The 25,554-nt window shown below is 36.7% G+C and overlaps 3 protein-coding genes across 5 annotated transcripts; 2 read left to right on the plus strand and 1 right to left on the minus strand.

Annotated features, from left to right (window-relative positions):
• The first annotated feature begins 475 nt into the window (after nucleotides 1-475).
• LOC114466817 (ADP-ribosylation factor-binding protein GGA1-like) lies at nucleotides 476-17,619 on the plus strand. Of its 2 annotated transcripts, XM_028452598.1 has the most exons (17): nucleotides 478-572; nucleotides 3,381-3,465; nucleotides 4,827-4,902; nucleotides 5,046-5,144; nucleotides 5,277-5,400; nucleotides 7,571-7,671; nucleotides 7,878-7,958; nucleotides 9,345-9,482; nucleotides 9,555-9,636; nucleotides 10,528-10,638; nucleotides 10,708-10,857; nucleotides 11,054-11,097; nucleotides 12,010-12,251; nucleotides 12,321-12,589; nucleotides 12,663-12,832; nucleotides 12,931-13,041; nucleotides 15,097-17,619. In XM_028452598.1, exons 1-17 carry the CDS (start codon nucleotides 527-529, stop codon nucleotides 15,205-15,207), a joined length of 2,040 nt encoding a protein of 679 aa, XP_028308399.1. In that variant the 5' UTR covers nucleotides 478-526; the 3' UTR covers nucleotides 15,208-17,619. The 2 variants fall into 2 exon arrangements, with proteins under 2 accessions (XP_028308408.1, XP_028308399.1); XM_028452607.1 differs by lacking the exons at nucleotides 12,931-13,041; nucleotides 15,097-17,619 and having other exon boundaries at nucleotides 476-572; nucleotides 12,667-12,813.
• A 999-nt stretch (nucleotides 17,620-18,618) lies between these two features.
• On the plus strand, nucleotides 18,619-21,599 carry LOC114459788 (protein ANTAGONIST OF LIKE HETEROCHROMATIN PROTEIN 1-like). The gene is made up of 2 exons (XM_028441967.1): nucleotides 18,619-18,849; nucleotides 20,549-21,599. The coding sequence occupies exons 1-2, from the start codon at nucleotides 18,626-18,628 to the stop codon at nucleotides 21,597-21,599; spliced, it is 1,275 nt and encodes a 424-aa protein (XP_028297768.1). The 5' UTR covers nucleotides 18,619-18,625.
• Nucleotides 21,600-21,885: 286 nt separating this feature from the next.
• LOC114468691 (zinc finger and SCAN domain-containing protein 20-like) lies at nucleotides 21,886-25,218 on the minus strand. Of its 2 annotated transcripts, XM_028455733.1 has the most exons (3): nucleotides 25,135-25,209; nucleotides 24,273-25,063; nucleotides 21,886-22,739 (listed from the first exon to the last, which is right to left on the minus strand). In XM_028455733.1, exons 2-3 carry the CDS (start codon nucleotides 24,697-24,699, stop codon nucleotides 22,330-22,332), a joined length of 837 nt encoding a protein of 278 aa, XP_028311534.1. In that variant the 5' UTR covers nucleotides 24,700-25,063; nucleotides 25,135-25,209; the 3' UTR covers nucleotides 21,886-22,329. The 2 variants fall into 2 exon arrangements, with proteins under 2 accessions (XP_028311534.1, XP_028311526.1); XM_028455725.1 differs by having other exon boundaries at nucleotides 24,273-25,218.
• Between the last annotated feature and the right edge of the window lie 336 nt (nucleotides 25,219-25,554).

Raw genomic sequence — 25,554 nt, forward strand, 5'->3', positions numbered from 1 at the left:
TTAATCATAAAAAAAATTTGAAACATGTTGGCATGTTTTTTTGTTTTTGTTTTTTATTATTATTAAATAGCTCTAATGGAATAAAGGCTTTTTTAATTACAGTCCTTCAGTCTTTTCAAAAAGTAAATGAATACATTTATTTACATTTTATAAGGCATAATTGTAGCCGTCACCAACCATTTTTTGATAATATATATATTATATTATTACTTGAAGCGACCATTAAACTAATGTGTTTTCACCCTTATTCATATAAGTTGATAAATATGTTTTTCGTAAAAAAAAAAAAAAATGAAATAAAAAGTTCTCATTTTGTAAGAATAATTTCTACTGTCTTATCTTTTGTGCTCTTTATGTAAAAAAAAAAACAACAACATAAAAAAAAACAACGTAGATCTTTTTTATCGTTACCAAATATTCTCGTAAAACGAGAAAATAAAGAGGGAACATAAATGAACCATTGTTATCGCGAGATGTTATAAAAAGTCACGCGAGAGTTGGCTCTTGTTTGGAATAATGCTTAAAGATGGCGGCGGCGTCTTCAGATGAGGCCAACCTTCAGTCTCGCATCAGTAAGTCCTCTTTTATTTCATCTCTGGTAAAGGTTTAGAGTGTGAATCAGCTGCAGATCTCTTGATACTAAACACAGAGTTCAAATATTTACACTTTGACTCCCGGGATTTTGCTGACGAGGGCAGATTTTAGGCTCACAGAGCAAATGTCATCAAATCAGTGACAGCTTCTTTTAAGTGACAAACTCGGTTATTATCATCTTATTTACTCTGCGTTTCTCATGTTTTTCGGAAATTAGTTTTTGTTAATATAAATTATACTTGACTATTATGTGTCATTAGTCTTAATTAGGACACACAATCCCACTGACGTCCAGCAGTGAGTGGAGAACCCAGAACCAGGAACTGAGCAGCAAATCGTGATTGACAGCTCAGGGACAACAACGTTTACACAGTTATCTGTCAAATCACAGTAATTCAGTACTGTACATGTGTGTAGATGTGGTCAAATCACCACTGATGTTTAGAATAAGACATAAACCGTGAGGTGTATCATGGTCTCCTGCAGCAGAACAACAAAACTGGATAATTAAAGGTGTGGATAAAAAAATATCATGGATCTATTTTGCTTCAGGCTATTATTGATAGAGGTGTCCCGATCGATATTGATATCTGTTATTGGTCCGATATCAGCCAGAAAATGAATATCAGATTTTATCGTATATCGCAATTTTTTTGGATATTGATTTAAAAAATATATACCGTATTTTTCGGACTATAAGGCGCACTTAAAATCCTTTAATTTTCTCACAGTGCGCCTTGTAATCAGGTGCGCCTTATGTATGAAATTAATATGTCAAAATGTTTTAGTACAACTTTGGTAAACTATGAAGCTGCACGACTTGATGGATTTTTGGCACTTCAGGGCTACCGTAGTCAGGCGCCTCGTGGAGTGATATGTACCTGTACTGTGCTTCAACATACTGAACTGAAAAAGTCAGTGTAATGTTCTATATTTTATGTGTTAAACCTGAACAATGTTGAGAATTAATGTTAATGAGTTGAATAAAGTTTGACTTATCAGACTATTTTGTTTTGCTTAATGAGCCTTAATAATAATAATAATAATAATAATAATAACAATAACAATAACAATAACAAAGCGGTGCGCCTTATGTATGAAAATAGACCCGGTCATATCCATTTATTGATAGTGCGCTTTATAGTCCGAAAAATACTTTGTGTGCATATATATGTATATATATATCAATATTTTTGTTATTGTATTTTTCACGTTTTTGTGGACGTGTGTTTTCTACTGCTGGAGACATTGTCATTGTCAGCGGAGCAGCTTAACTACTGGGCATGTTGACTCATTTATAAATAAAAACCTTGAAAATTGTGCCACTTCCGCACCTCCACTCCGGTAAATAGTGATATAATAAGTAGATATAATAATAATAATAATAAACAGGATGTTTTGAAGCAAATAGTTTTGACTTAATTAGTCCTCTGAATGATCAATATATTATATATCGATATTACCTGGGTAGAATATTGCAATATATTGTGACATCGTGATAATATCGTATCGTGACCCAAGTATCGTGATATGTATCGCTCTGCAACATCCTTGCCGATACTCACCCTTATAGCTCATTTACATTAGCAGTCCCTGGGCAGGTAAACGAGAAAATACAAGGTAAAAAACAGGACAGTTCATAATAACAATAACTGTCAAAATACAATAACAATAGCATGATAAAGTTATAAATGTAGTCTAAACAACAGGATATTGATAAATATGTCATCTGTGCAATACAGTGATAGAAAACGTTAACATTTAACTGTAAAAATGAGACAAAAATGATGACTGAAAAATATTCAATTGTTTTTTCAAAAATAAAAATACTGTACTATTTTTTTTTTTAATCTTTCATTATCAAAAGAATCCCTTGATAAACTATGCAAAACAATGCAATTTAATTAAAAATGAATTCTGAATGAAATAAATAATGAAATAATACAAATGAAGAAGAAATTAAATTCTGGCTCGACAGTAAACTATGTAAAACTGCATAATAGTTCCTTTTCTTTTTAAAAGTGCCACTGAAAATGCATTTTGTGCTTTAACAATTGGACTTTAAAACAAATCCCATAACAAAGAAATAATATAAATAAACAAACTCTCTGTGCTCCTCTTTTCTTGTATTTTACATGTTCTTCTGATTTAAAACACGGTGGTGCGTCCTGAATTTCAAAAATTTCAAATTCTAAATAGATAGCGCCATTTGCTGTAAAAAAAAATAAATGTATATATATATATATTTCTTTTTAAGTACTGCGATATCAATTACAGTATCGATGTGAACTGTGACACCTTCAAATGAATTTTTAACTCCCTCACGATTCATCTTTACATCCCTATTTGGTTGTGCAAAATAAGCAAATTGAGGTATTTTTCTATTTAGTTATGTTAGTGTTGTGATGATTTCAACCCATTTCTGAATCCAAGTCCCGCCCCCTTTTTTTGTCTGACAACTAAATTTTTCTCAGATTACTTAATAATAGAATAAATGAGTGAGAAAACACATTTCAAAGAATCCCATGTTGTAAATAAGTGAATATGAAATAGTATTTAGACTTCCTGAATATATAGTTTTTTCTATAGTTTTTCATCATTTCTGGTCGTCTCCCTCCTGATGTGGGACCAAGACTGATGTTTATATTTGTAGTTCATGTACTACTCAAGATCATTTCTATCATCATTATGAAGTTAGCATGATGGAAAACATTTGTTACAATTCACTCAAGCTCATCAAAAGTACATTTTTTGTGTGATTTCTGTGTTTTCCTTTCTGTACACAGACAAGGCGACCAACCCTCTGAATAAAGAAACAGACTGGGACAACATCAATGGATTTTGTGATCACCTTCAAAATGAACCAGAAGGGTGAGATTTGACCTGTTCATGACTACGTAGAATATTTTAGTTTTAAAACAACCAAAAGATGGCACCTACTTTATTTCTAATTTCAGCTTTTCAATAGGGCTGAGCAATTTTGCCTAAAAAAAATGTCAGATTTGTTTAAAGAAAAATTCAAGTTTTGATTTTTGATTTTTTTTTTCTTCAATGCACTTAAAAATGACTGCAGACATCAGATATTAGGGGTGGGGAAAAAATCAATTTCACAATATTTCGCTGATTTTTTTCCTTTTTTTTTTTTAAATCGATTTAAAAAAAATAAATAAAGAAAGAAAATGTGACCTTTATTTTCCTCATACTTTTCAGGTCAGTGTGCTCAGTGACATAGAGCACATATGCAATATGTATGCACAGGCATTTTATTTTCATATAATCTGTTCAGGTCAGTGTTCAAACTGACACAATAGGATACATTTTTACTTATTTTTGTGCATTTGTCAGTAACTCAGGGTACTTTATCCTTTATCTTCTCACTTACAGTGATTACAATGCTTTCAATGTGTTGCAATGGTTACTTGTTGCACTTTATTTTCTGATGGCAGTGTGTAAAACTACATTTTCTTTTTTTTTTCAGTGAAAATGTGCAAAAACACTAATAATAAATCTTAAATGGGATGTTTTGAAGCAAATTGTTTTGACTCAATTAGTCCTCTGAATGATCAATATCTTCTGATGAATATATACAGCAACTTGGTTTTTCATCTCTGCACTTAATTTAGATATTAACTGGGTAGAATATCGCAATATATTGTGATAATATTGTATTGTGATACATATCGTTTTGTATCATAGTTGCCAATACTCAACCCTATCAGATATATTGTCAAAAGTGCAACTTTTACAAGCTTTAACCCAGGTTTAAGCAAAAGTGCAACATCAACTTCACAGTAGCTTAAATTTTCTGATTAAGAAATCATATAACTACATATTCTATAACATATAACATTACAATTAAAAAGAATAATAAACTCTTCCCGTAGCATCTCAGCACTATAGTGTGAATAAAACATTAAACATGCCTGTGGCACACATATAGTCTACTCAAAGGGTAAACAAAGAGGGGCCTGGCTCACATCGCACTACGGTAACCCACAAGGACGGAACGTGAAAAAGTCCGAAAAAATTGTGGGGAAAAAAAAAAAATATATATATATATATATATATATATATATATATAATCAAAATTTGAATTTCTTTTTTTTTAAACTGGATTTCGCAAAATAAAAATCGTTTTTATCTACAAATTTGATAAATCGATAAATCCATTTTTTGCCCAGCCCTACCTTTCACTTTGCTATATTTCTGTGTTTCCTGATTGTGTTTTTTAGCCCTCAGCTCGCCACCAGACTCCTGGCTCACAAAATCCAGTCCCCGCAGGAGTGGGAGGCAATGCAGGCGCTCACAGTAAGACTGAGGTTTTTTTTTCCTTCAACCAGCCCAACGTTTATTCATTCATGGAAACTGGCTGCGTTTAATCTGTTTCCAAAATGATTCACCATCAGGTAAAACCAATCGTTAAACAGTAACAGCTCTCTAATCTTTTCCAGGTCCTTGAGACGTGCATGAAGAACTGTGGGCGGCGATTTCACATTGAAGTGGGAAAGTTTAGATTTCTGAATGAACTTATCAAAGTAGTCTCACCCAAGGTAAAAAGCTGTCGTCTGTTACTGTGTGACTGCAGGTCGTTTGTGATCTTTTATTATTTTTTTGGTGCTTTTTATGGCGTGAAAACCAATGAAAGTGTCGTTTTGACGCTCCTCTCTTTCTGCTTTCTGTAGTACTTGGGATCACGAGCTCCAGAACCAGTGAAGCGGAAGGTTTTAGAGATGATGTACAGTTGGACGATGAAGCTGCCTGATGAGACTAAGATAGCAGACGCGTATCACATGCTGAAAAAACAGGGTGAGCGTATGTAAAATCAGAAGACTACAACAACCAACACAAAGAGAATGAACTTTTATGCACTCTGGATTCACTGTGTTAGAAAGGTTTACTCCTACATCTAAATACTAATAATTACACTCAACTTAAATGGTATATAGCACTTTTTAAAAGTAAATTACAGAGCCTCAAGCACACAATGCAAAACGGATGCTATTTCAGCCATTGATTGAAATAAAAACGCACAAAAAGTATGTTTAGAAAAATAATTAGTAATTATATCGAGCATTTAAATAAAAATATATTGTGAACACAATATATTGTCATTGTAATTGTTACATAATGTGTTTTATTAAGCAAAGGCTACACTATGTAGTAGGGATGTAAGGATATATCTTAAATTGGTTAAAAATTGATGCAAATTAGAGGGAATTAAAATCGATACAGTTCACAGTATGTGCTTTGACAATAAGGGGTGCTGTGAATGTTTAGACCGTGACGGTGGTGGGAGAAGAGCTTTAATCGGGCCATAAAATGTAGGGCTGTAGTCAACCAAGGAAATGGTTGGTTGACCAAGACCATAGCACACGTAGCGATTAGTCGCCCAAAAAAAAAAACCGGAGAATGAACTTTATTCAAGCTTTGACCAGAACCCGACAAAGCAAACGTGAAACCTACAGGTATTTATATCAGAGCCCGACCTGAAACCGACAATTAAAACCTATTTTTTCCTCATACAAATGACATAATTATGTTTGTTTTAGTGGTAAGTCTGCTTTTATTAACAAACTGTTAATGTCAACATCAGATCAGCACACAGGGATTCAAACGCACGTCAAACACAGGTGCGCAGTGTGCCTGCGGCGCCAGAGACAGCAGATCTATTTACATAATCCACGTATTAATATGAGGATAATCCATGTTCTTGTGCAGATAAAGGATTGATTTAACAGTGGATGCTTGTGCTTCAAGCCTGTCTTAATTTGTTCCCTCTCTGCTCTGAGGACAGTGCACTGCGCACTGACAGCTGAAGCGTAACACATAGGATATATTGATATTTAATCCGTATCACCTACTGTATATAAGTGCATTGCATTTTTTTTTTTTTTTTTTTTTTTTTTTACGGTATTGAAACTGATACCAGTGCTGGTCGACCAATGAAAATCTTGGTCGACCAATGACAGCATCGACCAATTAGTCGACTAAACGACCAAAGTTGGCAGCCCTACTAAAATGAAGACCCAAGCCCGACAGATCACGACCCAAATGAAGCTGATTTCTCTGAATGCATGTACGGTAAAATGATCTGAGGGGAGTTGGCATCCATTTGTGAGTTTTTTTTCTGCATGTTTTTGGTGCTTATCCAAACACATCACTTGATTTAAAGCACAACGTCTGAACCCGGCCCAAACCCGTGGTATAACTATCAAAATTAAGCCCGAACCGTCGGGACAGAACGCGCACGCACCCACAGACAGAAACACACCCACAGACAGAAATACATATAACAAAAATACGACATGTAAATTCTAAACCAGGAACATAAGCAAACTTTTCCTACATTTTTCATTTTATGTTTCTTTTTTTACATATATATATATATATATATATTTGTTCAACTGTGCATGGTTATAAATGAAGAAATGTGCAGTTTATTTTGGTTTATGAGTTCAAACCATTTGTTTATTTCATTTATTTTATATATTAAATGAACAGGTTCCAAAAGTGTGTACTTTGATGTATGTGTACACCTTAATTTATTTTTTTTATAGTTCAAAATAAAGTATTTATTCAGCTTGGAATAAAGTGCTTCATGGAAAGAGCTGGTTCAAATTAAACATACCAATGCGACAGAACAAAGTAAAAGTGCTAGCATGTCAATATAAAACGCTGAGACATTGTAACATCACTGACATAGTAATCATGGATAACACTGTGTTTTTTAATGATGTCACTGTTAGATATGTAGATATTAGTGAAGTGTTTCATAGGGACAGTGAAACCTCAGCTCCCTCAAATAAACAATGATCAGACGGAGGATACAGAATGTGAACTTTCATTGTCTATTTAGAGATAAAGTGCAGTCAGTGCATTAATAATCAGATATTAACTGTGTAAAAAGGAGTTGCAGTTGTTGTGTTGAGGGTGATTAAAAAGTCACAAGGCTAATGATCGTCTTTGGTGTTTCCAGGCATTGTCAAACAGGATCCAGTGCTTCCTGATGATAAGCCCCTCCCACCTCCTCCACCACGATCCACAAGTGCCATCTTTGAGGATGAGGAGAAATCCAAGGTATTCACACGTAGGCCTATGTTTTAATAGGATGTGAATAGAAATGACTGGTACGCAGATGTGGAAATAGTAAATCCACACTCTATGTTTGACTATCTATTTACATCTTCCAAGTGTCGTGTGTATGGTGATAAAAAATTGGCCCCATGTGACCAATCACTTTCTAATCTCTATTCATTCCCTCGTGTCTCGTCCTGTTGTGTTAGACACTTTCTCGTTTACTGAACAGTTCCCACCCTGACGATCTGAGAGCTGCAAACAAACTCATTAAGGAAATGGTCCAAGAGGTGAGTCACCAGCTGTGATAATAGATTACAGGGTGTGCACACACACACACACCCACACACCCACACACCCACACACACCCACACACACCCACACGCGCACACATCTACAGTCCTGTTTGTAATTCTCATCATAGAATAGAATGTGTTTAGAATTAATACGTTTCTCACCTGGCTGTGGACACACCTCTCACGTAACCCCTCCAGGCTGAAACTTTCTTAAAGGAGCCACGTACCCAATAACTCAATGCTTTAGAAACTTAAGACCAGAATCCATGTATCATTCATTCTTTGGTACTTTGGTAAATTGGTAATCGAGAAAACAAATAAAGGTGTTCGTATTCCGTTTTTCGTACCGAAGTAAAAGAGCTTAAATTTGAAAAACAAGGCGTTTTCCATTTTTTCATTTTGGTTTTGGTTTTTTTTCACGTTTTTGTTACATAATGAAAAACTAATGAACAAATGATACTTGGATTGACCTGCCCTGAAAAAAATCCAAAATACAGAATTAAAACACACATTTCATCCCTAATGAAGGAAAAGGTCAAAAGTGGCACAAAATGTTGATATATTGCTGCTGGTGATTAATAAAAGGGTCTTTTTTGTTTAATTTTAATTGTATTTGGAACAAGTTTGCTCGAAAATGTACCCTGACTTTAATAATATTTGATCTTTTTTTCCCATTTAGGTGCTATGATTTTATGTTGGTCAATTGTTTTGTTTTACTGGTAAATAACTTGTAAAATAGTTTGTAAAATACAAATTAAAAAATTATGATAAAATCGTTCATGGGATTTTACAAATAATAAAATGTGATATGATTTTATTTCTATATCACCCACCCAACGGAAATATCCACGCATTTAATGACATATCTGTCGTTTTTCTTTTAAATTTCACTGATTTTGTGCCCAATTTTTATTTTATTTTGTTGAAATAAGGTGAAATATTTAAATATTTTAAATTAAGAGTTCTTTGAACTAATTGAGATATGTATGCTATTAGGATGCAAAAATCTATTTTACCAATTATATTTAACATCCCTGCTAAGGGCCAAACTTTAATTTAGTAAATTCCTTTTTAATTCCCATGAAAAAGTTTCCAACTTTGAAAATTTGCTTAATTTTGCAATCCTATTTGAAATGTTAGGTTTTTTTAATTGTATTATTTTGCATAAATACTAAAATGTATAAATGTATTTGAAATTACACAACATTTCCGGTTAACTCTAATAAATAATCCCCATTTAAATTCTTTACTTTGCAGCCCTATTCCAGAATCACAAAAAGTACACTTGACCTAAAAGTTGTCTTTTTTCAACATCTGACAAACAAATGAATTCTGACCTCAATGTGTTTCATTTTTGCCATAATTTCTGTTTAAATTCAGGACCAAAAGCGAGTGGAGAAAGTGTCGAAGCGAGTGAACGCCATCCAGGAGGTGAACGAGAGCGTCCGTCTGCTGAGTCAGCTGTTGGAGGGCTACAGCAAGGAGAGCTGCTCTCATAGCAACCAGGAGCTCATTAAGGTTTGTTAAACACAGCCTTGTAATCCTGCAGCCATGGTTTCTGGTTTTTAAACCCTTTCCTGTGACTTACAGGATCTCTATCAGCGCTGTGAGAAGATGAGGCCCACGCTGTTCAGATTAGCGAGCGACACAGAAGACAGCGACGAAGCTTTAGGTATAGTTGGTTGGAGGTCTCAAACGACAGCATGTCAGTTTATTAGGGCAGGGGTTCTCAACCTTGGGGTCGTGAAACACTGGGAGGGCGTCGCCAGATGCCTTGAAGATACTAAGAATATTTGTTTTAACAATTTGAGCTCATTTTTTCTTATTGTTACCCTTTTTCTTGCCATATTTTTGCTCCTTTTAATGCATTTTTGCTACATTACTCCCATTTCTGACACTTCAAATTTGAATGCCTTTTCTGCACATTTGTTCCACTTTCAAGACATTTTCAGCACTTATAAACCCTTTCCACCACTTTTTCCACCTAATGTTTCATATGTTGACCCATTATTGTCACTTTTAACCTCTTATCACCATATTTCATGCTTATTTTTGCCAATTTAACCACATTCACAATTTGTCATTCCGATTATTTACCAGATTAAACTAATTGTTCCAATATTGACACTTTGAATCCTTTTTATCACATTTTCTGTACGTTTTTGGCCACTCTAATTTGTATCTTTTAAAAACCAATTTCTGTGGTTTTGAAAATCCCATTTTACCACCCTTTCCACCATTTTTGGTCACTTTTAACCCATTTTATTCCTGATTAAGATGACTATATACTATGACACAAATAATGATAAAGTTCCTGGATAACAGTGGATATTATACAGTTAAATAAATAAATGTGTTTATCACAGATTCATAGAACAATGGACCATCAGTTTGCTGACTTTATGGATGGACCCCAAAAAGATCTCCCCTTTATTCCCTCTTATAGAAGGCCCTGTCCCCACATGACTGTTCTTCAATGTTCATGTCTGTGTCATGGTCTGAAAAGATTGAGAACTACTGCATTAGGGAGCTCGGTTTGTTCTATTCTATTTTCTGCCCACAGCTGACATCCTGCAGGCCAATGACAGCTTGACACTGGCCATCAACAAGTACAGGCAGCTGGTAAAAGGCGAGGACGTAACAAAGGATGGGTTAGCGATGCCCTCACAAATAGGTTGGCTTTTTGTTTAAAACCAAGCTGTAGATTATTTCCCCCCTCACAGAAGAATGTTTCCCTCCACAGCAGACAGTAGCAGTAGTTCAACACTCGTAGACCTGACGGGACTGAATGTTTCAGCCGACTTTGCACCTTCAAGCCTCGAGTCCGTCGGCCTCCAGGATCTGACTCAGAACCTGGGAATGAACCTCATGGACGATGAGCTCATGTCACTGGGTAAGCAGAAAAAGCACATCTGGTGTGTAAAATCCACAGCGCTAATCAAAGATGAAAACTCCAACCAGCAATAAAAGCAGCAAGTCAGCAGCTCAGTTGGTCTTTTTCTTCTTCCCACAAACACACTGTGTGTTCTGGACTCAGCTGGAAAAAACATTTGGATGAAATGTAGTGTGTTGTTTTCTGATCTTTCCAGGCCTGAATGCAGGGGAAAACTGTGACGCTCACAACAGGTTTCAGGTGAGAAACTAAAAATGTTACTTTCACTTGATGCTTTGATTAATGTCATAGAAAGAGCCCAGTTTTACACTCACTCCTCTCCAGAAATATTATAACTGTAAGGCAAAGTCCTGTACATGGGTCTTGGTCTATCAGTATATAAATGCCTAACAAATCACATCATTATTCACTTTTAAAATTGGGACTAATTTACCATTTTACAGCCTGTGTTCCACCATCTTGAAATCACGTGATTGATGAAGTCACACGGCCCCACTGCCTGTAAACAACCCACTTCTGTTGAAGTGAAGTATTCAGCCTGATTTTTAGATTTACTTGCTAACTTTAGCCGCAAGAGCGTGTCAGCACAATGTCTAAGGGAGAGTAAAGGTCCCTTAGGAGAGCTCTTCTTCTCTGCTTCATTGTGTACTACAAAACCGCAGAGTTGGAACTGTTGCCCCCTAAGACCGAAGATCTTTTTCAACTTTTTATCCTCTTTGGTAAACACAAGAGGTTTACATCGACATCTTCAACTTTTTCTGATTATTTAGAACAACCAAAGCTGGACAAACTGTCATTTTGAACGAAATTGTTGCTAAATGATCTAAAAATCAAGCTGAATGTTTCACTCCAATGGAAAACAATGGGATGTTTACAGGCAGTGGGGCCCTGTGACATCATCAATCACTTGATTTAAAGATGGTGGAACACAGGCTCCAAACTTGTAAATTAGTCCCATTTTTAGAAGGCAATTAAATGAAGATGGTGCATAATGCATTTTGTTAGGCATAGATCTTCTAATAAGTACATTTCAAAGGTTTTAGGCAACATTTGTAAAAACAGTGGAAGATAATTTTAACACCCGACAGGAACGTGCATCCAGAATCAGGATCAGTAACATCTCATGTACTAAACATTTGCATGTGTTCTTAGTCTTCAGAGAGCACATCCACTCCTGGATCGACGTCACCTGCCGTGTTGCTACCAGCTGTTGTACCAGCAGCACATGCAGGTGTTCCAGCTGTTGTACCAGCAGCACATGCAGGTGTTCCAGCTGTTGTACCAGCAGCACATCCAGGTGTTCCAGCTGTTCCCAAAGCCATGGAGGAGCTGGACTTGCTGGGAAAGACGCTGATGCAGCATTCGCTCCCTCCAGAGAGCCAGCAGGTCAAATGGTGAGTGAAGAGTTTTCAGTTTTATTACAAACGGGTGAATTCATGTGAATAATTTGATGAATCCTGCAGGGATAAGATCCAGCCTCATTCCAAAGTCCCTTTACGGGATCTTCAGACCAAGTCCAGCTCCAATCCAGCTGCTTTGGCTGCCACCACTAACACCACCACCTCTTCCTCCTCCTTTTTCTCGTCATCTTGTGCTCCTGGAGAGCAGCACGATGTCGTCCTCCACTCCAGCGTCACCGTCTCACAGAAGAACTCGTCACCAGCCATCGACTCTTATGACAACAGCATCTCTTTAGCAGATGTCAACGTGCCTTTGGAGTCCATCAAACCCAGTGAGTAGGAACAGTTAGCGGTTAGCCATGTTGGGACGTGGATGTAAAAACACTGGATGTTGGTATATTCCAGGCAGCATGTTACCAGTGACCGTTTTTGACAAACACAGCCTGAGGGTGTTGTTCACCTTCGCCCACGGGTGCCCCCCCACCCGACCTGATGTGCTGGTGGTGATCATCTCCATGCTCTCTTCTGCTCCCACGCCCGTCACCAACATTCGCTTCCAGGCAGCTGTGCCAAAAGTAGGTGCATGTTTCTCCTTCTATTAACACACAGCAGCTTTAACCTCATTATTAGCCCTGATTAAGACTCAAAAATAACGGACCTCTTTGTTGTCCAGGTGATGAAGGTGAAGCTGCAGCCCCCATCCAGCACTGAGCTCCCAGCCTTTAACCCCATCCTTCCTCCTGCTGCCATCACACAGATTCTGTTACTGGCCAACCCTCAGAAGGTACAGACGCCATTTCACACTTCCGTTTTTAGGCAGTTGATGAACAAAAGTTATCATAAGATATTTATATTAAAGATGTTGCTTGTGGTTGAAATCACTTTTATTTTTGTTGACTTGTGTGCATTTTAGACTCGTTGCAGCCTGCACAGGTTTGTTTAAACAAAACTAAAAGTGTCTGTTTAGTATAAACACACTTATCACTAAGAGTGTCCCAATCCAATATTGAGCTTGGATATCAGTCCCATATTGGCAACAAAAATGGAAAAAAATTTAGCAGATTATATCAGCCTGAATCTAAAATCTCCAATACATAAATATATCATAAATATATCTATATCTACTGTTGCTGACTATTGTTCTCTGTTTAATACAGGGATTCAAACTCGTTTTAGTTCAGGGGCCAAATACGGGGCAGTTTGATTTTAAGTGGGCCACAGTTTTTGTGTGGGAAAGCGAGTAGTTTCAACATTATTGGGCCCTAGTTTTGCACTTCTACATATACATAAAATACTAAATATGTTAAAAAAAAATGACAATATTCAAGCAATAAGTGACAGATATCAGTCCCAACAGGATGTTCACTTTAAATGTCCTTGATTTTGTGACCAATTTTTATTTAATCACACAAGCATTTCACTAGATCATCTCCTCTACTTTTGCTGCTTCCTGTAAAGCGTCTGAGGTTTTTTGAAAAGCACTACACAAACTGACGTATTATTATTTTTTATAAATAAAGGGAAATGTAATAATTTGAAGAAAATTGAAAGATTTTATAATAGTATAACATTTAAAATGACTGCAATCGTGATACACAGTGGGGCAAAAAAGTATTTCGTCAGCCACCAATTGTGAAAGTACTCCCACTTAAAAAGATGAGAGATGAGGCTTGTATTTTTTTTATCATAGATATACTTCAACTAGGGGTGGGAACCTCTGGGTACCTCACGATACGATAAGCGATACACCGCTCACGATATGACTATACTGCGATTATCGATATATTGGCCAGAAATCAATCTCCAATAATCTGACATAACAATAAAAAAAGATTAAGTGAAAAAATACAATTTTTATTTTATATCTCTGAAATACAATAAATTGAAAAAGTGTCCTATGAACAGTGACACTATTTAATGCAACATTTCTGTAAATAAGTGTCAACATACCAATGTAAACAAATAAGTATCTCCAATAGTGCTTTATATAAACCAGGGGTGTCCAATTCCAGTCCTCAAGGGCCACTATCCAGCATGTTTTAGATGTTTCCCTCTTCCAACACACCAGATTCAAATGATTAGGATCGTTATCAGGCTTCTGCAAAGCTGGATGAGGAGTTGATCATTTGAATCAGGTGTGTTGGAAGAGGGAAACATCTAAAACATGCTGGATAGTGGCCCTCGAGGACCGGAATTGGACCCCCCTGATATAAACAAATAATATTCCAGTAAACAATATATTGGTTCCTTCAACAAACAGTGAGAACATTTCTGTGAAGATGTATCTGAACATTTTAGTGAAAAAGCAGAATAGGTTTTTGAAAAAAATTAATTAAAAAAATCGATACTTTGCGTGAGCATATCGATAATCGATAGTGCGAAAAAAATATTGTGATATATCGTTGTATCGAGATATCGTCACACTCCTAACCTCAACTATGAGAGACAAAATGAGAAAATTACATTGTAGGATTTTTAATGAATTAATTGGTAAATCTCTCGGTAAAATACTGCAAGCACTGAGAAAACTGTGAGCCCCTGCAAATATTGTTGCGTTTCATTCACACAATGATTTATTTTTTCTGTAATATGAAATAAATAATATGAAACCTTATATTACCTGACCAAACCTTTTCTAACATTCCACACTATAAAATAAGTAAAAATATGTATGAACTGACCTGATATTATATTTATAGAAGTATCTGCCAATCTCTCAAGGAAGCATTATCGGTATCGTATCGGAAGTGAAGGAATTATATCGTGACACCCTTAATTCTGGCCCACGTTTATCCATCATAACTAATTCCAGATGCTTTTTTTCTTCCTTGTTTTTAAGGACAAAGTTCGTCTGAGATACAAACTGACGTTCAACCTGGGCCACAAAGCTTTCGACGAATCCGGTGACGTCGACGAGTTCCCGTCTCCAAACAGCTGGGGCAACCTTTAGTAACGAGGAGGAGGAGGGGTTTCCCCCTGCTGTCACCCAATCAGCTGCTTCCCTCACACTTTGGTTGGTGGGGAAGCAGCTTCTACCTTCTACCGTTCGTGTACCGTCCCGTCTTCTAACGATCACGTGATGCGTGAAACGCTGACAACAAGGGGGGACTTTACGTGAACTGAATGTCAGAAGTTATCTGCTTGAAAACGACGTACTACGTCATGTGAGTTCCATTTAACCGCTGTGGGTGGGAGGGGGAGGGGCAGGTGTGCTTTATAAAGTGGGGTTTTGTGTGATCAGTATTTTATCATACGATCCACAGTGAAAACGCCCTTTTTTTTTTTTTTTTTTAAGGGGGAACAATTTCCTCCAAATGCAATAAGAGCTTTGCATTAGTCATCATTTACACTGCAGTGAATATGGAAGGGATGTGTTTGAATGATGCCACAGTGGAATATCATATAATCTATGGTTTCTCTCTAATCTGATTAGAATTATATGAGGCCTGTTCATTAAATGTGACATAAGACCAAACGCTCAGAAAACTGGGCAGGTTACTGGTCCATCTTACACCCCACCCTTTCAATCTTCATCTAAGATTGATCTATCAATATTTGGTAATCTAGCAATTATATTGGATGTTTTCTTTATTTCATTTTTTTTAAGGTTTGTGACTTTATTTTTCTATTTGAGCCAGGCATTTAATCTGTGGAAGTTTAACTGAAATTATTCACGACAGATGTAAACTTTGACGTCAGTGTTTGGATCTCATTTCAGACTCTATCGATACTGAGAAAAAGTTTTTAAAAAATCGCACACTAAAGCAAACTTTTTTTTGGTGCAGTGAAACTAAAAGATTAGATATAAAGAAGATCCGTCTTTCTCTAAATTTACTCCAGGAGTTAACGTGTGTTTATCTGCGATCATTCGTCCATGGTAGCGATGCTCTGCGATGAATTGGGAACCACCAAAGAAAGCTGTTCTCCTTAGAGTTTACCTTATCTGGGACGTGAACTTTCACCTTTTGACTCGTTTGCACCATTAGATCTTTTTTTTTAATTATATATTTTTTAGACAATCCTCTGTCAATGTGAGAAAAAAAATCATGCCTTTAATTCTTCCTGCACAGCTGTTACCAAAATCATTGCACCGCAACAGTTTCCTTTGTTTTTGCACTTTTATTTTGAAGGGAAAGTGACATTTGTCTTTAGTTTGCAGATTACTTGCTTTTCACAAACCATAATCACATGCACTTTTTGGATTTTATTTTAAATGAAAGATTTATGACTTTATTTTTCCATTTGAACCAGGCCTTCATCCTCCCCCTCAGTGTTTGGCGCTCGTTTCAAACTATTGATACTTAAAAGTTCTTGACCAGTTAAAAAAATCGCACACAGAAGCCAATTTCAAAATTTCTCTTGCATTTTTGTTGCATAGAAACTAAAAGAATGATAATAAATTTACTCTGGGAGTGAACATGTGTGTCTGCGATGAATTGGTAACATGTCCTGGGTGGGTGCGTCCCTCAGGATAAGAAATCTGTAAACTTTAGAGTTGAACTTATCTGGGACATTAACTTTCACCTTTTGGCTCGTTTGTACCATTACATTTTTTTTAATTTAATTGTTTTTTCTTTTTTAGACAATCCTCGGTCAATGTGAGGAAAATCATACCTTTAATTCTTCCTGCACAGCTGTGACTAAAAAAAAAAAGCACCGATATCATTGCACCTCAAGCTTTTACTTTGTTTCTGCACTTTTATTTTGAAAGGAACATGACACTTGTCTCTCACTCAGGAGTTTATTTTGAAAATTACTTCCTTTTCACAAACCGTAATCACATGCACTTTTTTTGTTTTTGTTGCACATGAACTGATTTGATGATACACGATGGGTTTTTTCCTCTCATTTGCTTTGTCATGGTTTAGTTTTTGACCCTAAAGGGAAAATATGGGGCTGACGTTACTGACGTCTGGTTTGGTGCCTGAACTTTTTTATTTTGTGTTTAAATGACTCAACGTTTGATCAAAGCCAGGCTCCATGGTTACTAAAGTGATGAAATCTGACTAAAGACAAACTTTACTCATTTAATTTCTAAAATACATCCTAAGCCTTTACACTATGGCCTCCAATGGATGAATTTTAGGACTTATTTCTATCCTCTAACACTGTTGTGTCATTAAAAAAAGGAAATGTGGACAGGCTACTGAAGAACTTGAACCAGCAATGGAACACGGGCTGTGACACGCAATCAATGAAGCAACTTTTTTTGTGTTGAGTCATCACATCAGTGGTTGGGTACGTTTGTTTTTCTTGCCTGTGGAACAGATGTTTACACGATGCATCATGGGAAAACTTCAACACAACAGAGACTGATGTTTTATGCCAATGTCAATGATGAATAAAACTATTTCTGAAGCTGCAGCGAGTCAGTCTTACTCAAGTGTGTGTAGTTAACATTTTGCACCTCCAAGCTTTGTTGCCCCTCAGTGTTGAAAACCCTGGTTTGGCTTTTTCACAACAGGTTTTATGCCAATTGTAAAATGGCACATGCTAAAATAAACAGCAACTTAGCAACAGCAATTTAGCAATAAAATGTTTAAAAAAAAAAAAAAATTTTGGATTTATTTTCATTTCTTACGTAAAAATGTTGATGTTAAATCTAAATGTTAGATATTAAATCCAAACGTTAAATCTAAATGTTAAAATCTAAATCTTAAATGTAAATTTTAAATGTTAAATCTAAATATTAAATCTAAACTCAATGTCATATATTAATAATAAATGTTAAATCTAAATGTAAATCTTAAATGTTAAAGCTAAATGTTAAATGTAAATCTTAAACATTAAAGCAAGTTCAAAGCAATTTTCCCCTGGGATTAATAGAGACTCTGATTAAATGTAAATTTAAATATTAAATCTAAATGTTGAATGTAAATCATAAATGTTATATCTAAATTTTGAATATTAATTAAAAATGTAAAATCTAAATATTAAATCGAAATGTTGAATGTAAATCTTAAATGTTAAATCAAATTTTTTAATTTTAAATCAAAATGTTATATATTAAATCTAAATATCAAATGTAAATCTCAAATTTTAAATATAAATGCCAAGGGTGAAACTAAATATTAGTCGATATGAAAATTCCACGGAAGTAGTAAAAATAAGTTAATTGATGCGAATCACAGTTTAGAGCCTTTAATGCATTCACGCCAGTTTAGTTCCGAACTTGGTCTGAAAGTGCGGAGGACAGCTGATAATTTTATCACTTTGGTTTGAATCGGTTTGTGTTCAGAGCGCAACTTCTGATCCTCTCCAAACAGCCTCTGGTGCAGTTACATAAACGAACCACTTGAGGGCGCAGTTAGTGGAGTAGAGACTTCTGTAGGCAGAGAAACACAAACCTGAAGAAGAGGCTCTTAACAATGGAGCATCAACAGATAGCTGTGTTGTTAGCATGTTTGCTAGCCCTTTGGCGCGTACACCAGAACATTTTAGCTCAGGAAGCTGTCAGACTAGAACTAGAGATGAGACGAAGAGCCATGCAGTGTTTTCTACAAATGAGACGAATGGTGGCGAGACGCAAACGAAGACGAAGGAGGGAGAGAGAGAATGAGCTGCTGTTGTTTCTACGGAAACGCAGATCAAGGTATAACAGCAGCATTCTATTGGTCAGGATGTAAACCGGAAGTGAGGTTTCCGCGCAGACTGCGGTAACGCATCAGCGGTTTAAAACTAGAATGTCCGTTTTCATCGAAAATCAAATTTTTTTCAGCCACCTGGATCATCTCAGGCAAATCCTCATAATTTCACCCTAAATACACAAGTACTATACAGGGTTATTGTACTAAAAATTGTTTTAAAAAATCAAATTGTTTTCAGCAAACTGCACCAGATTCTTGTTGCACAGCCTCCCAGGTACCTCTGTGCCAATTTTCAAGTGGATTCACTGTAGCATTTTCTCATAATTACACAAAACAAACAATACATACAGTACTGTCCAGGGTTATTCTACCAAAAATTCAAAAAAAATCAAATTGTTTTCAGCAAACTGCACCAGATTCTTGTACCAGGTACATCTAAGCCTATTCTAAATATATTAAGTAGCCGAAACACATTTCAAAATCTTAGATATGTCAAATTTCATTAGAAAGATATTTAATTTTGAGGTGGATCTATGTTCCTTCTGCAACAACGTAGATCAAACTATATGTCCTGCTCCTCAATCTCTTTGGTCAAATATTTAATTATTTAATAATTGGATTTCACTAAAAAATAACTGATGTTCCAACCTTCGATTTACATCATATTGTGGACAATTTGGATTCTTCTGTTTCAGACGTTATCAATATTTATTACTGGGGAAATATATTATTTGTTCAAAGTAGGAGAAACATTTAAGTTCTCCTTTTCTGGATTTATCAATGATTTTAAATTGGGGGGGTTTTTTCGGCCCTGAAAAAAACATCAGACGAGTAAATTTGCATTGAAGTTATGTTTGCTTTGCAGTAATTTATTGTTTTAATTTAAAGTGTGTGTGTATGTTCCTCTTTGAATGTACAGTAGATATGTTTATGTGCATACATCTTATTTTTTCATCAGCCAAAGCTCACGAAGACACGGAAATGTCTAATCGATTTATTATTTATTGTTTACAGACCCATTGGTAGTTTATAAAAGTCTGGCTAAAGTTGTGGTCGGGTACATTTGTTGACGTATTTTGATGTTAAATCATTGGTTTGCTTCCTGTATTTCCCTAACCAGTGAAAGAAGGTGGATTTCTTTGAGCTGGCTTTTATGGTTTAATATCTGTTAGGTTTGTTTAAAAAAACCTTTATAGATTAAACGTTTTTATTGTGATATGCACATTAAAGAAACGAGTGTTATTGTGCAATTAAATTCTTACTTTGCCTTCCACCAGAATGCTGAGATAGAAAAAAAAGAAAGATGTATTCAAGCGGTTCCCAACCTTTTTTGGATTGTGACTCCATTTTTTGATATCTAGAATTTCTGGCCACCCTAAAGACAATTTTTTTTAGAATGACTTTTTGATCATGTTTATTATACTATATTACAAATACAGATTTTACTGCATTTTATTTGAAATAGATTTATATTTAACAAAGTGAAACTATGGAATACAGTTGTTTAACTTTGTGTTTTCATTTTGAAAAGAATAATATTAAAAAATGTGTGTTTAATCAGCAATATTTTTTTCTCAAATCAATTATTAGACATTTAAGGCAACGCCAAAGTTGAAAAACACTAATATACGTTCTTCTATACAAACATGTCACTGTGTATTATTCTAGTCAATGTATTCATGCTGGTGTGTTTGGTTTTTTCAGAATCATCTGGGCCCAACCACGTCCCACATGTTGGTGGGAGCACATCACTGACACCTGGGATGACTTAGAGTGGCAGAAAAACTTCAGAATGAAGAGGAAATCCTTCGAGGACCTGTGTGACATTCTGAGTCCCAGTCTAACTCGATGTCACACCAACTACCGTCTCCCAGTTCCCCCCGAGCTTAAGGTGGCGCTGTGTCTGTGGAGGCTAGCGACAAACGTAGAGTTTCGATCTATATCTCATCTGTTTGGTGTTGGTCTCTCCACTGCTTGCAGTATTGTGCAAGAGGTCGTTACGGCGATTAATTGTTTAATGAAAGACCAGTACATCAGAACTCCATCTGAGGCTGATTTTAGGAATATCGTCCATGGTTTTCGGGACAAATGGAAGTTTCCACAGGTTGTCGGTGCAATAGACGCAACACATATTAGCATTCGGGCTCCTGCTGATGATGCAGACGAGTATCACAACAGAAAAGGGTTTTATTCCATTCTACTACAAGCAGTTGTTGACCATGATCTGAAATTTTGGAATATTAACATCGGATGGCCAGGGAAGGTGCACGATGCCAGAGCGTTTGCTAATTCGTCTTTGTACCAGCGAGCACAGAGCGGCACGTTACTCCCAAACTGGACCGAGACGTTTGAAGGTGTGGATGTGCCATTGCTGATTTTAGGTGATGCTGCTTACCCACTGTTGCCATGGCTACTGAAGCCATATCCAGAGGGAAGAGGAGCAACCCAGGCCCAAACAGCGTTTAACCATCGACTCAATGAGGCCAGAATGACGGTGCAGAAGGCCTTTGGTCGTCTGAAGAGCAGATGGAAATGTCTCCTTAAAAGATGTGACGCACACATCACATTCGTCAGCTACATTGTTTCAGCGTGTTGTGTGTTACATAACTATTGTGAGAGTCGCAACGAGACATGGGAGGAGGAGAACCCCGATACTGAACATCAGGACGATGATAGAATCACACATGATAATCTACAGCGCGCTGGTCCAGAGGTCCAAATCAGGGACGCATTGTCTCATTATTTTTTGCACTGATATATGTCATGTTTGATGGCACATGTTATTTATAAATAAAGAACATCATGTGAGTGATTATTTTGTGTTTTTATTGTGCAAAACAAACTGAGTGCATAAAGAGAACATGTTGTACAGGTATTTAACCTTCCTATTTATTTATCATTTAAAAAATAAGAGTTGACTTTTTTTTGCTTCATATTTAATGACTTTTCTAAGTGAAACTGTCTAGTGAATAACCCCAAATATGTTACAAAAATGGAGATAAAAATAATTAAACAAGAATGTTTATGAGAGGGGAGGGGGGGAGGGGGGGAGGTCAACAACATCAATCAATATAGTTCATTCTATGAGAGTCATTATTGTTGCACAGCAAACTAGAAAAAAATTGGATGAAATATTTTCAAGATACACTAACTCTAAAACTGAGTTTGACCTAATGGTGGCGCTGCAGTAAAGGTCATCATCACAACCATTAGGGTTCAAACTTTTGTGTATTCAGTAAATTTGAGAACATTTGGATGAAAACTATTCGAGATAAATTAAATTAATTCTAATTTAAAAGTTTGACCTGATGGTGGCGCTAGGGAACAGGTCAAGGTTTCATTATCAAGAGGCTATTTATGTATTCAACAAATAAACAAAAAGTGCCTGACACAAAAACAGCAAATATTTGCAGATAATAAGAGGGTTAAACTATGTACAAATATTTACATCTATCAATGTCAGTCTATTTGGTCCCACACGAGGACTACTGGGATCTGCTGGGTGATTGTGGTGATGGTGGTGTAGCTGCAGTGCTGGATGCAGCGCTCCACTGTGGAGGCGGAGTCTGAGGAGGTGGTGCAATGGTTCTCACCAACGCACCCATCATTTCAATGAAAGCATTAGTGCTGGCCTGCTGCTGCTCCTGTAGAGCTTTGAAGCGTCGCTCCTCAGCTTCATGCTGCTTATTTAAAAAGTCCAGAAACATTTTCCTGTCCTCTACCTGCCTCCTGGCTTCAGTCTCCTCTGCTGCCTTCATGTGGGATAGAAACCGTTCCCATCCTTCATCCTGGTCAGAACGTCTCTTTCTTTTACGGCTTGCGGCACCAGGGATTGCCCACCGTGAGGAGGTGTGTTGCTCCTGCTTTGGCCTGGGGCTCTCTGAGATTTTAATTCCTGTAGAGGTAACGTACACAATTATGAACATGCTTTACTTAAGTATTCTCTAAACCAGTGGTACTCAACCTTTTCAGCCCGCAGCCCCCAAAATAAAGGTGCCACAGGGCCATCTATAAGGGGGAATAAAGGGGAGAACTTTTTGAGGGCCATCCATTAAGTCAGTAAAATGATGGTCCTTAGTTCTATGACTCTGTGATAACCACATTTATTTATTCATCTGAATAATATCCACTGTTATCCTTGAAGTGTATTATTTGTGCCATAGTATATAGTCACCTTAAAGATGTAAATCCTTGTTTTAATCAGAAACAAAATGGGTTAAAAATTACCAAAAATGGTGGAAAATGGGATTTTAAAACCACTGATATTGGTTCAAAGTTGCAAATTAGAGTGGCCACAAACAGACAAGTTCAGAGGGTCAATATAGGAACAAAACTTTAAACCGGCAAATAATGGGCATGACAAATCCTGAATGTGGTTAAATTGGCAAAAATAAGCATAAAATATAGTGAACAGAGGTTAAAAGTTACAATAATGGGTCAACATATGCAACGGTAGGTGGGGAAAGTGGTTTAGAAGGCCAAAAATGTCTTGAAAGTGGAAAAAATGTGCAGAAAATGCATTGAAATTTGATGAAATTGGAGAAATGTAGCAAAATGCATTAAAAGGAGCAAAAATATGGCAAAAAAGTGATGAAAATAGGTTAAATATGGCAAACAAAATTGTTCAACTTAGTTTCTTGAAGGCATCTGGCGACCCCCTACCAGTGTCTCGCTAACCCAAATGTGGTCCTAACCCCTGCTTTAGAGGGGGACAAATAAAACTTTTTGACACACATTGACATTTGATCGATAACTTAAAGATTAAATCTGGGATTTTGCCTTTATTTATCATATATGTTTTTACATACGGTATATGAAATTTGTCCTCTGCAATTAACCCATCCATGAGGAGCATATTGCAGCATCTGGGGTTAGGGGTTGGAGGACTTGCTCATCATTGCCCGGGTAAGACTCGAACTGGCAACCCTTCAATTGCAAACCCAGCTTCCTTAACCACTAGGCCACAACTCCCCAATTTGATGTATGTGTAGATGTGTAATTATTCTTATTATAATAATATCAAAATCACAGTAGTGCAACAATCATTCAGAACTACTGATTAATCAATAATCCTACATAAACACATTGATTGTATACTTTTAATCAATAAAAACTAACAACGGGTTGCCTTCAACCCACAGATGTGGCAGATGAGTTTCCAGTTTGTCCTTATTTATTTGTTATTAATGTGATATTTATTAAAAAAAAAAAAACATTTTCTCCGACTAATACATATATATTTTTTGTTACAAAAAATATTCTTAGTTTCTTTAGGGGATCTGGCGACCCCCTCCCATTGTCTCACAACCCCAAGGCTGAGAACCCCTGGTCTAAAAATAGCAGTTACCACAAAAACAACAGTAAATAGTATTTATCACATAATGATTAATAATCTCAATTACAAACAATTAAAACGAAATGTTCTCACCACTTGTGTTTGGCTCCAGGTGGACTGAAGCATCACTGGTTTCACCTGGTTCTGATGGAGTGGGTGTTTGTGGAGTTGCTGGAACTTCTTCATTCTCCACTTTGCACACTGGACTACTTGGTGGTCGTGAGCCTAGTATATCGTCCAAATCATTATAAAGGGGGAATTTCTCTCTCTCTTCTACCGATAGAGCCCCCTTTTGTAGCGAGTCCCGGACTTTGTAGTACTGCTGACGCAACTTTTTCACTTTCGTGCGGCACTGGTCCCCTGAACGGTGAAACCCCCGAGCCGCCAACCGCTGACTGAACATCCTGAACACCTCTTTGTTCTTGTGGGTCTCGAGGAGCATCCGTGAAATATGCTCGTCGGCCCAGATATCGATAAGCGTCGTGACCTCATCGTTGCTCCACGTTTGTCCGCGAGCCATTACCGTGTGTTTGGAGCGATTCCAAACGAAGCCCAGATCGATTTTTTAGCACCGTGAACACAACCGCTCTCGGTGCGGGTCAAAAACAGGAAGTAGCGATGATGACGTAGCCAGCACGGCATTGTGGGTCATCAGTAGAGTCGGTGATGGCGCAAAACAGGGCTTTAAAACCACAGCAACGTATTGCTGGCCCATTGTTGAATATTGTTAAATAATAAACGGAGAAAACAAAAATTTCTGAGCACTTTTAAACATTCACTTTGACACATTGTTGGGAGCTTCTTCTTCTGGGTTTCTGCCTAGGGAAGTCTCTACTCAAGTAACAGCGTCCTCAACTGGTTCATTTATGTAACTGCACCAGAGGCTGTTTGGAACAGAAAATAAGTTGCGCTTTGACTGCAAACAAAGTAAAACATAAGGTGATAAAGTTGTTACCTGTTCTCCGCACATTTGGACCAAGTCTGGGACTAACCTAGCGTGAAACCACCGGTAGCGCCTCGTTTTGCGCCGTCACCAGCTCCACTGACTACCCACAATGCCGTGCGCTCTACATCATCGACAATACTTCCGGGTTGATTACCGTCGATATTAATTTATTATCTAATTTATTATATGTCTGTACACTCAAATCAAAGTAACTTTTTAAAGTCATCAGATCCCGTTCTTGTCTTTTCAATATTTTGTCGCCTCATTCACCAACTGCTTATAAATAAAGATTTAGGAAAAGGAAAACTATTTAAAATTTTGCCTTTTTAAGATTCTTAATCACATGTAAACATGTGTACATGAGCTAATCATATGTGCAGACAAGTCAGCAAATCTCCTATAAACACACAATAATGGGTTTATTTAGGA

This window comes from Gouania willdenowi, chromosome 1 (assembly GCF_900634775.1).
Source record: "Gouania willdenowi chromosome 1, fGouWil2.1, whole genome shotgun sequence".
Taxonomy (NCBI): Eukaryota; Metazoa; Chordata; class Actinopteri; order Blenniiformes; family Gobiesocidae; genus Gouania; species Gouania willdenowi.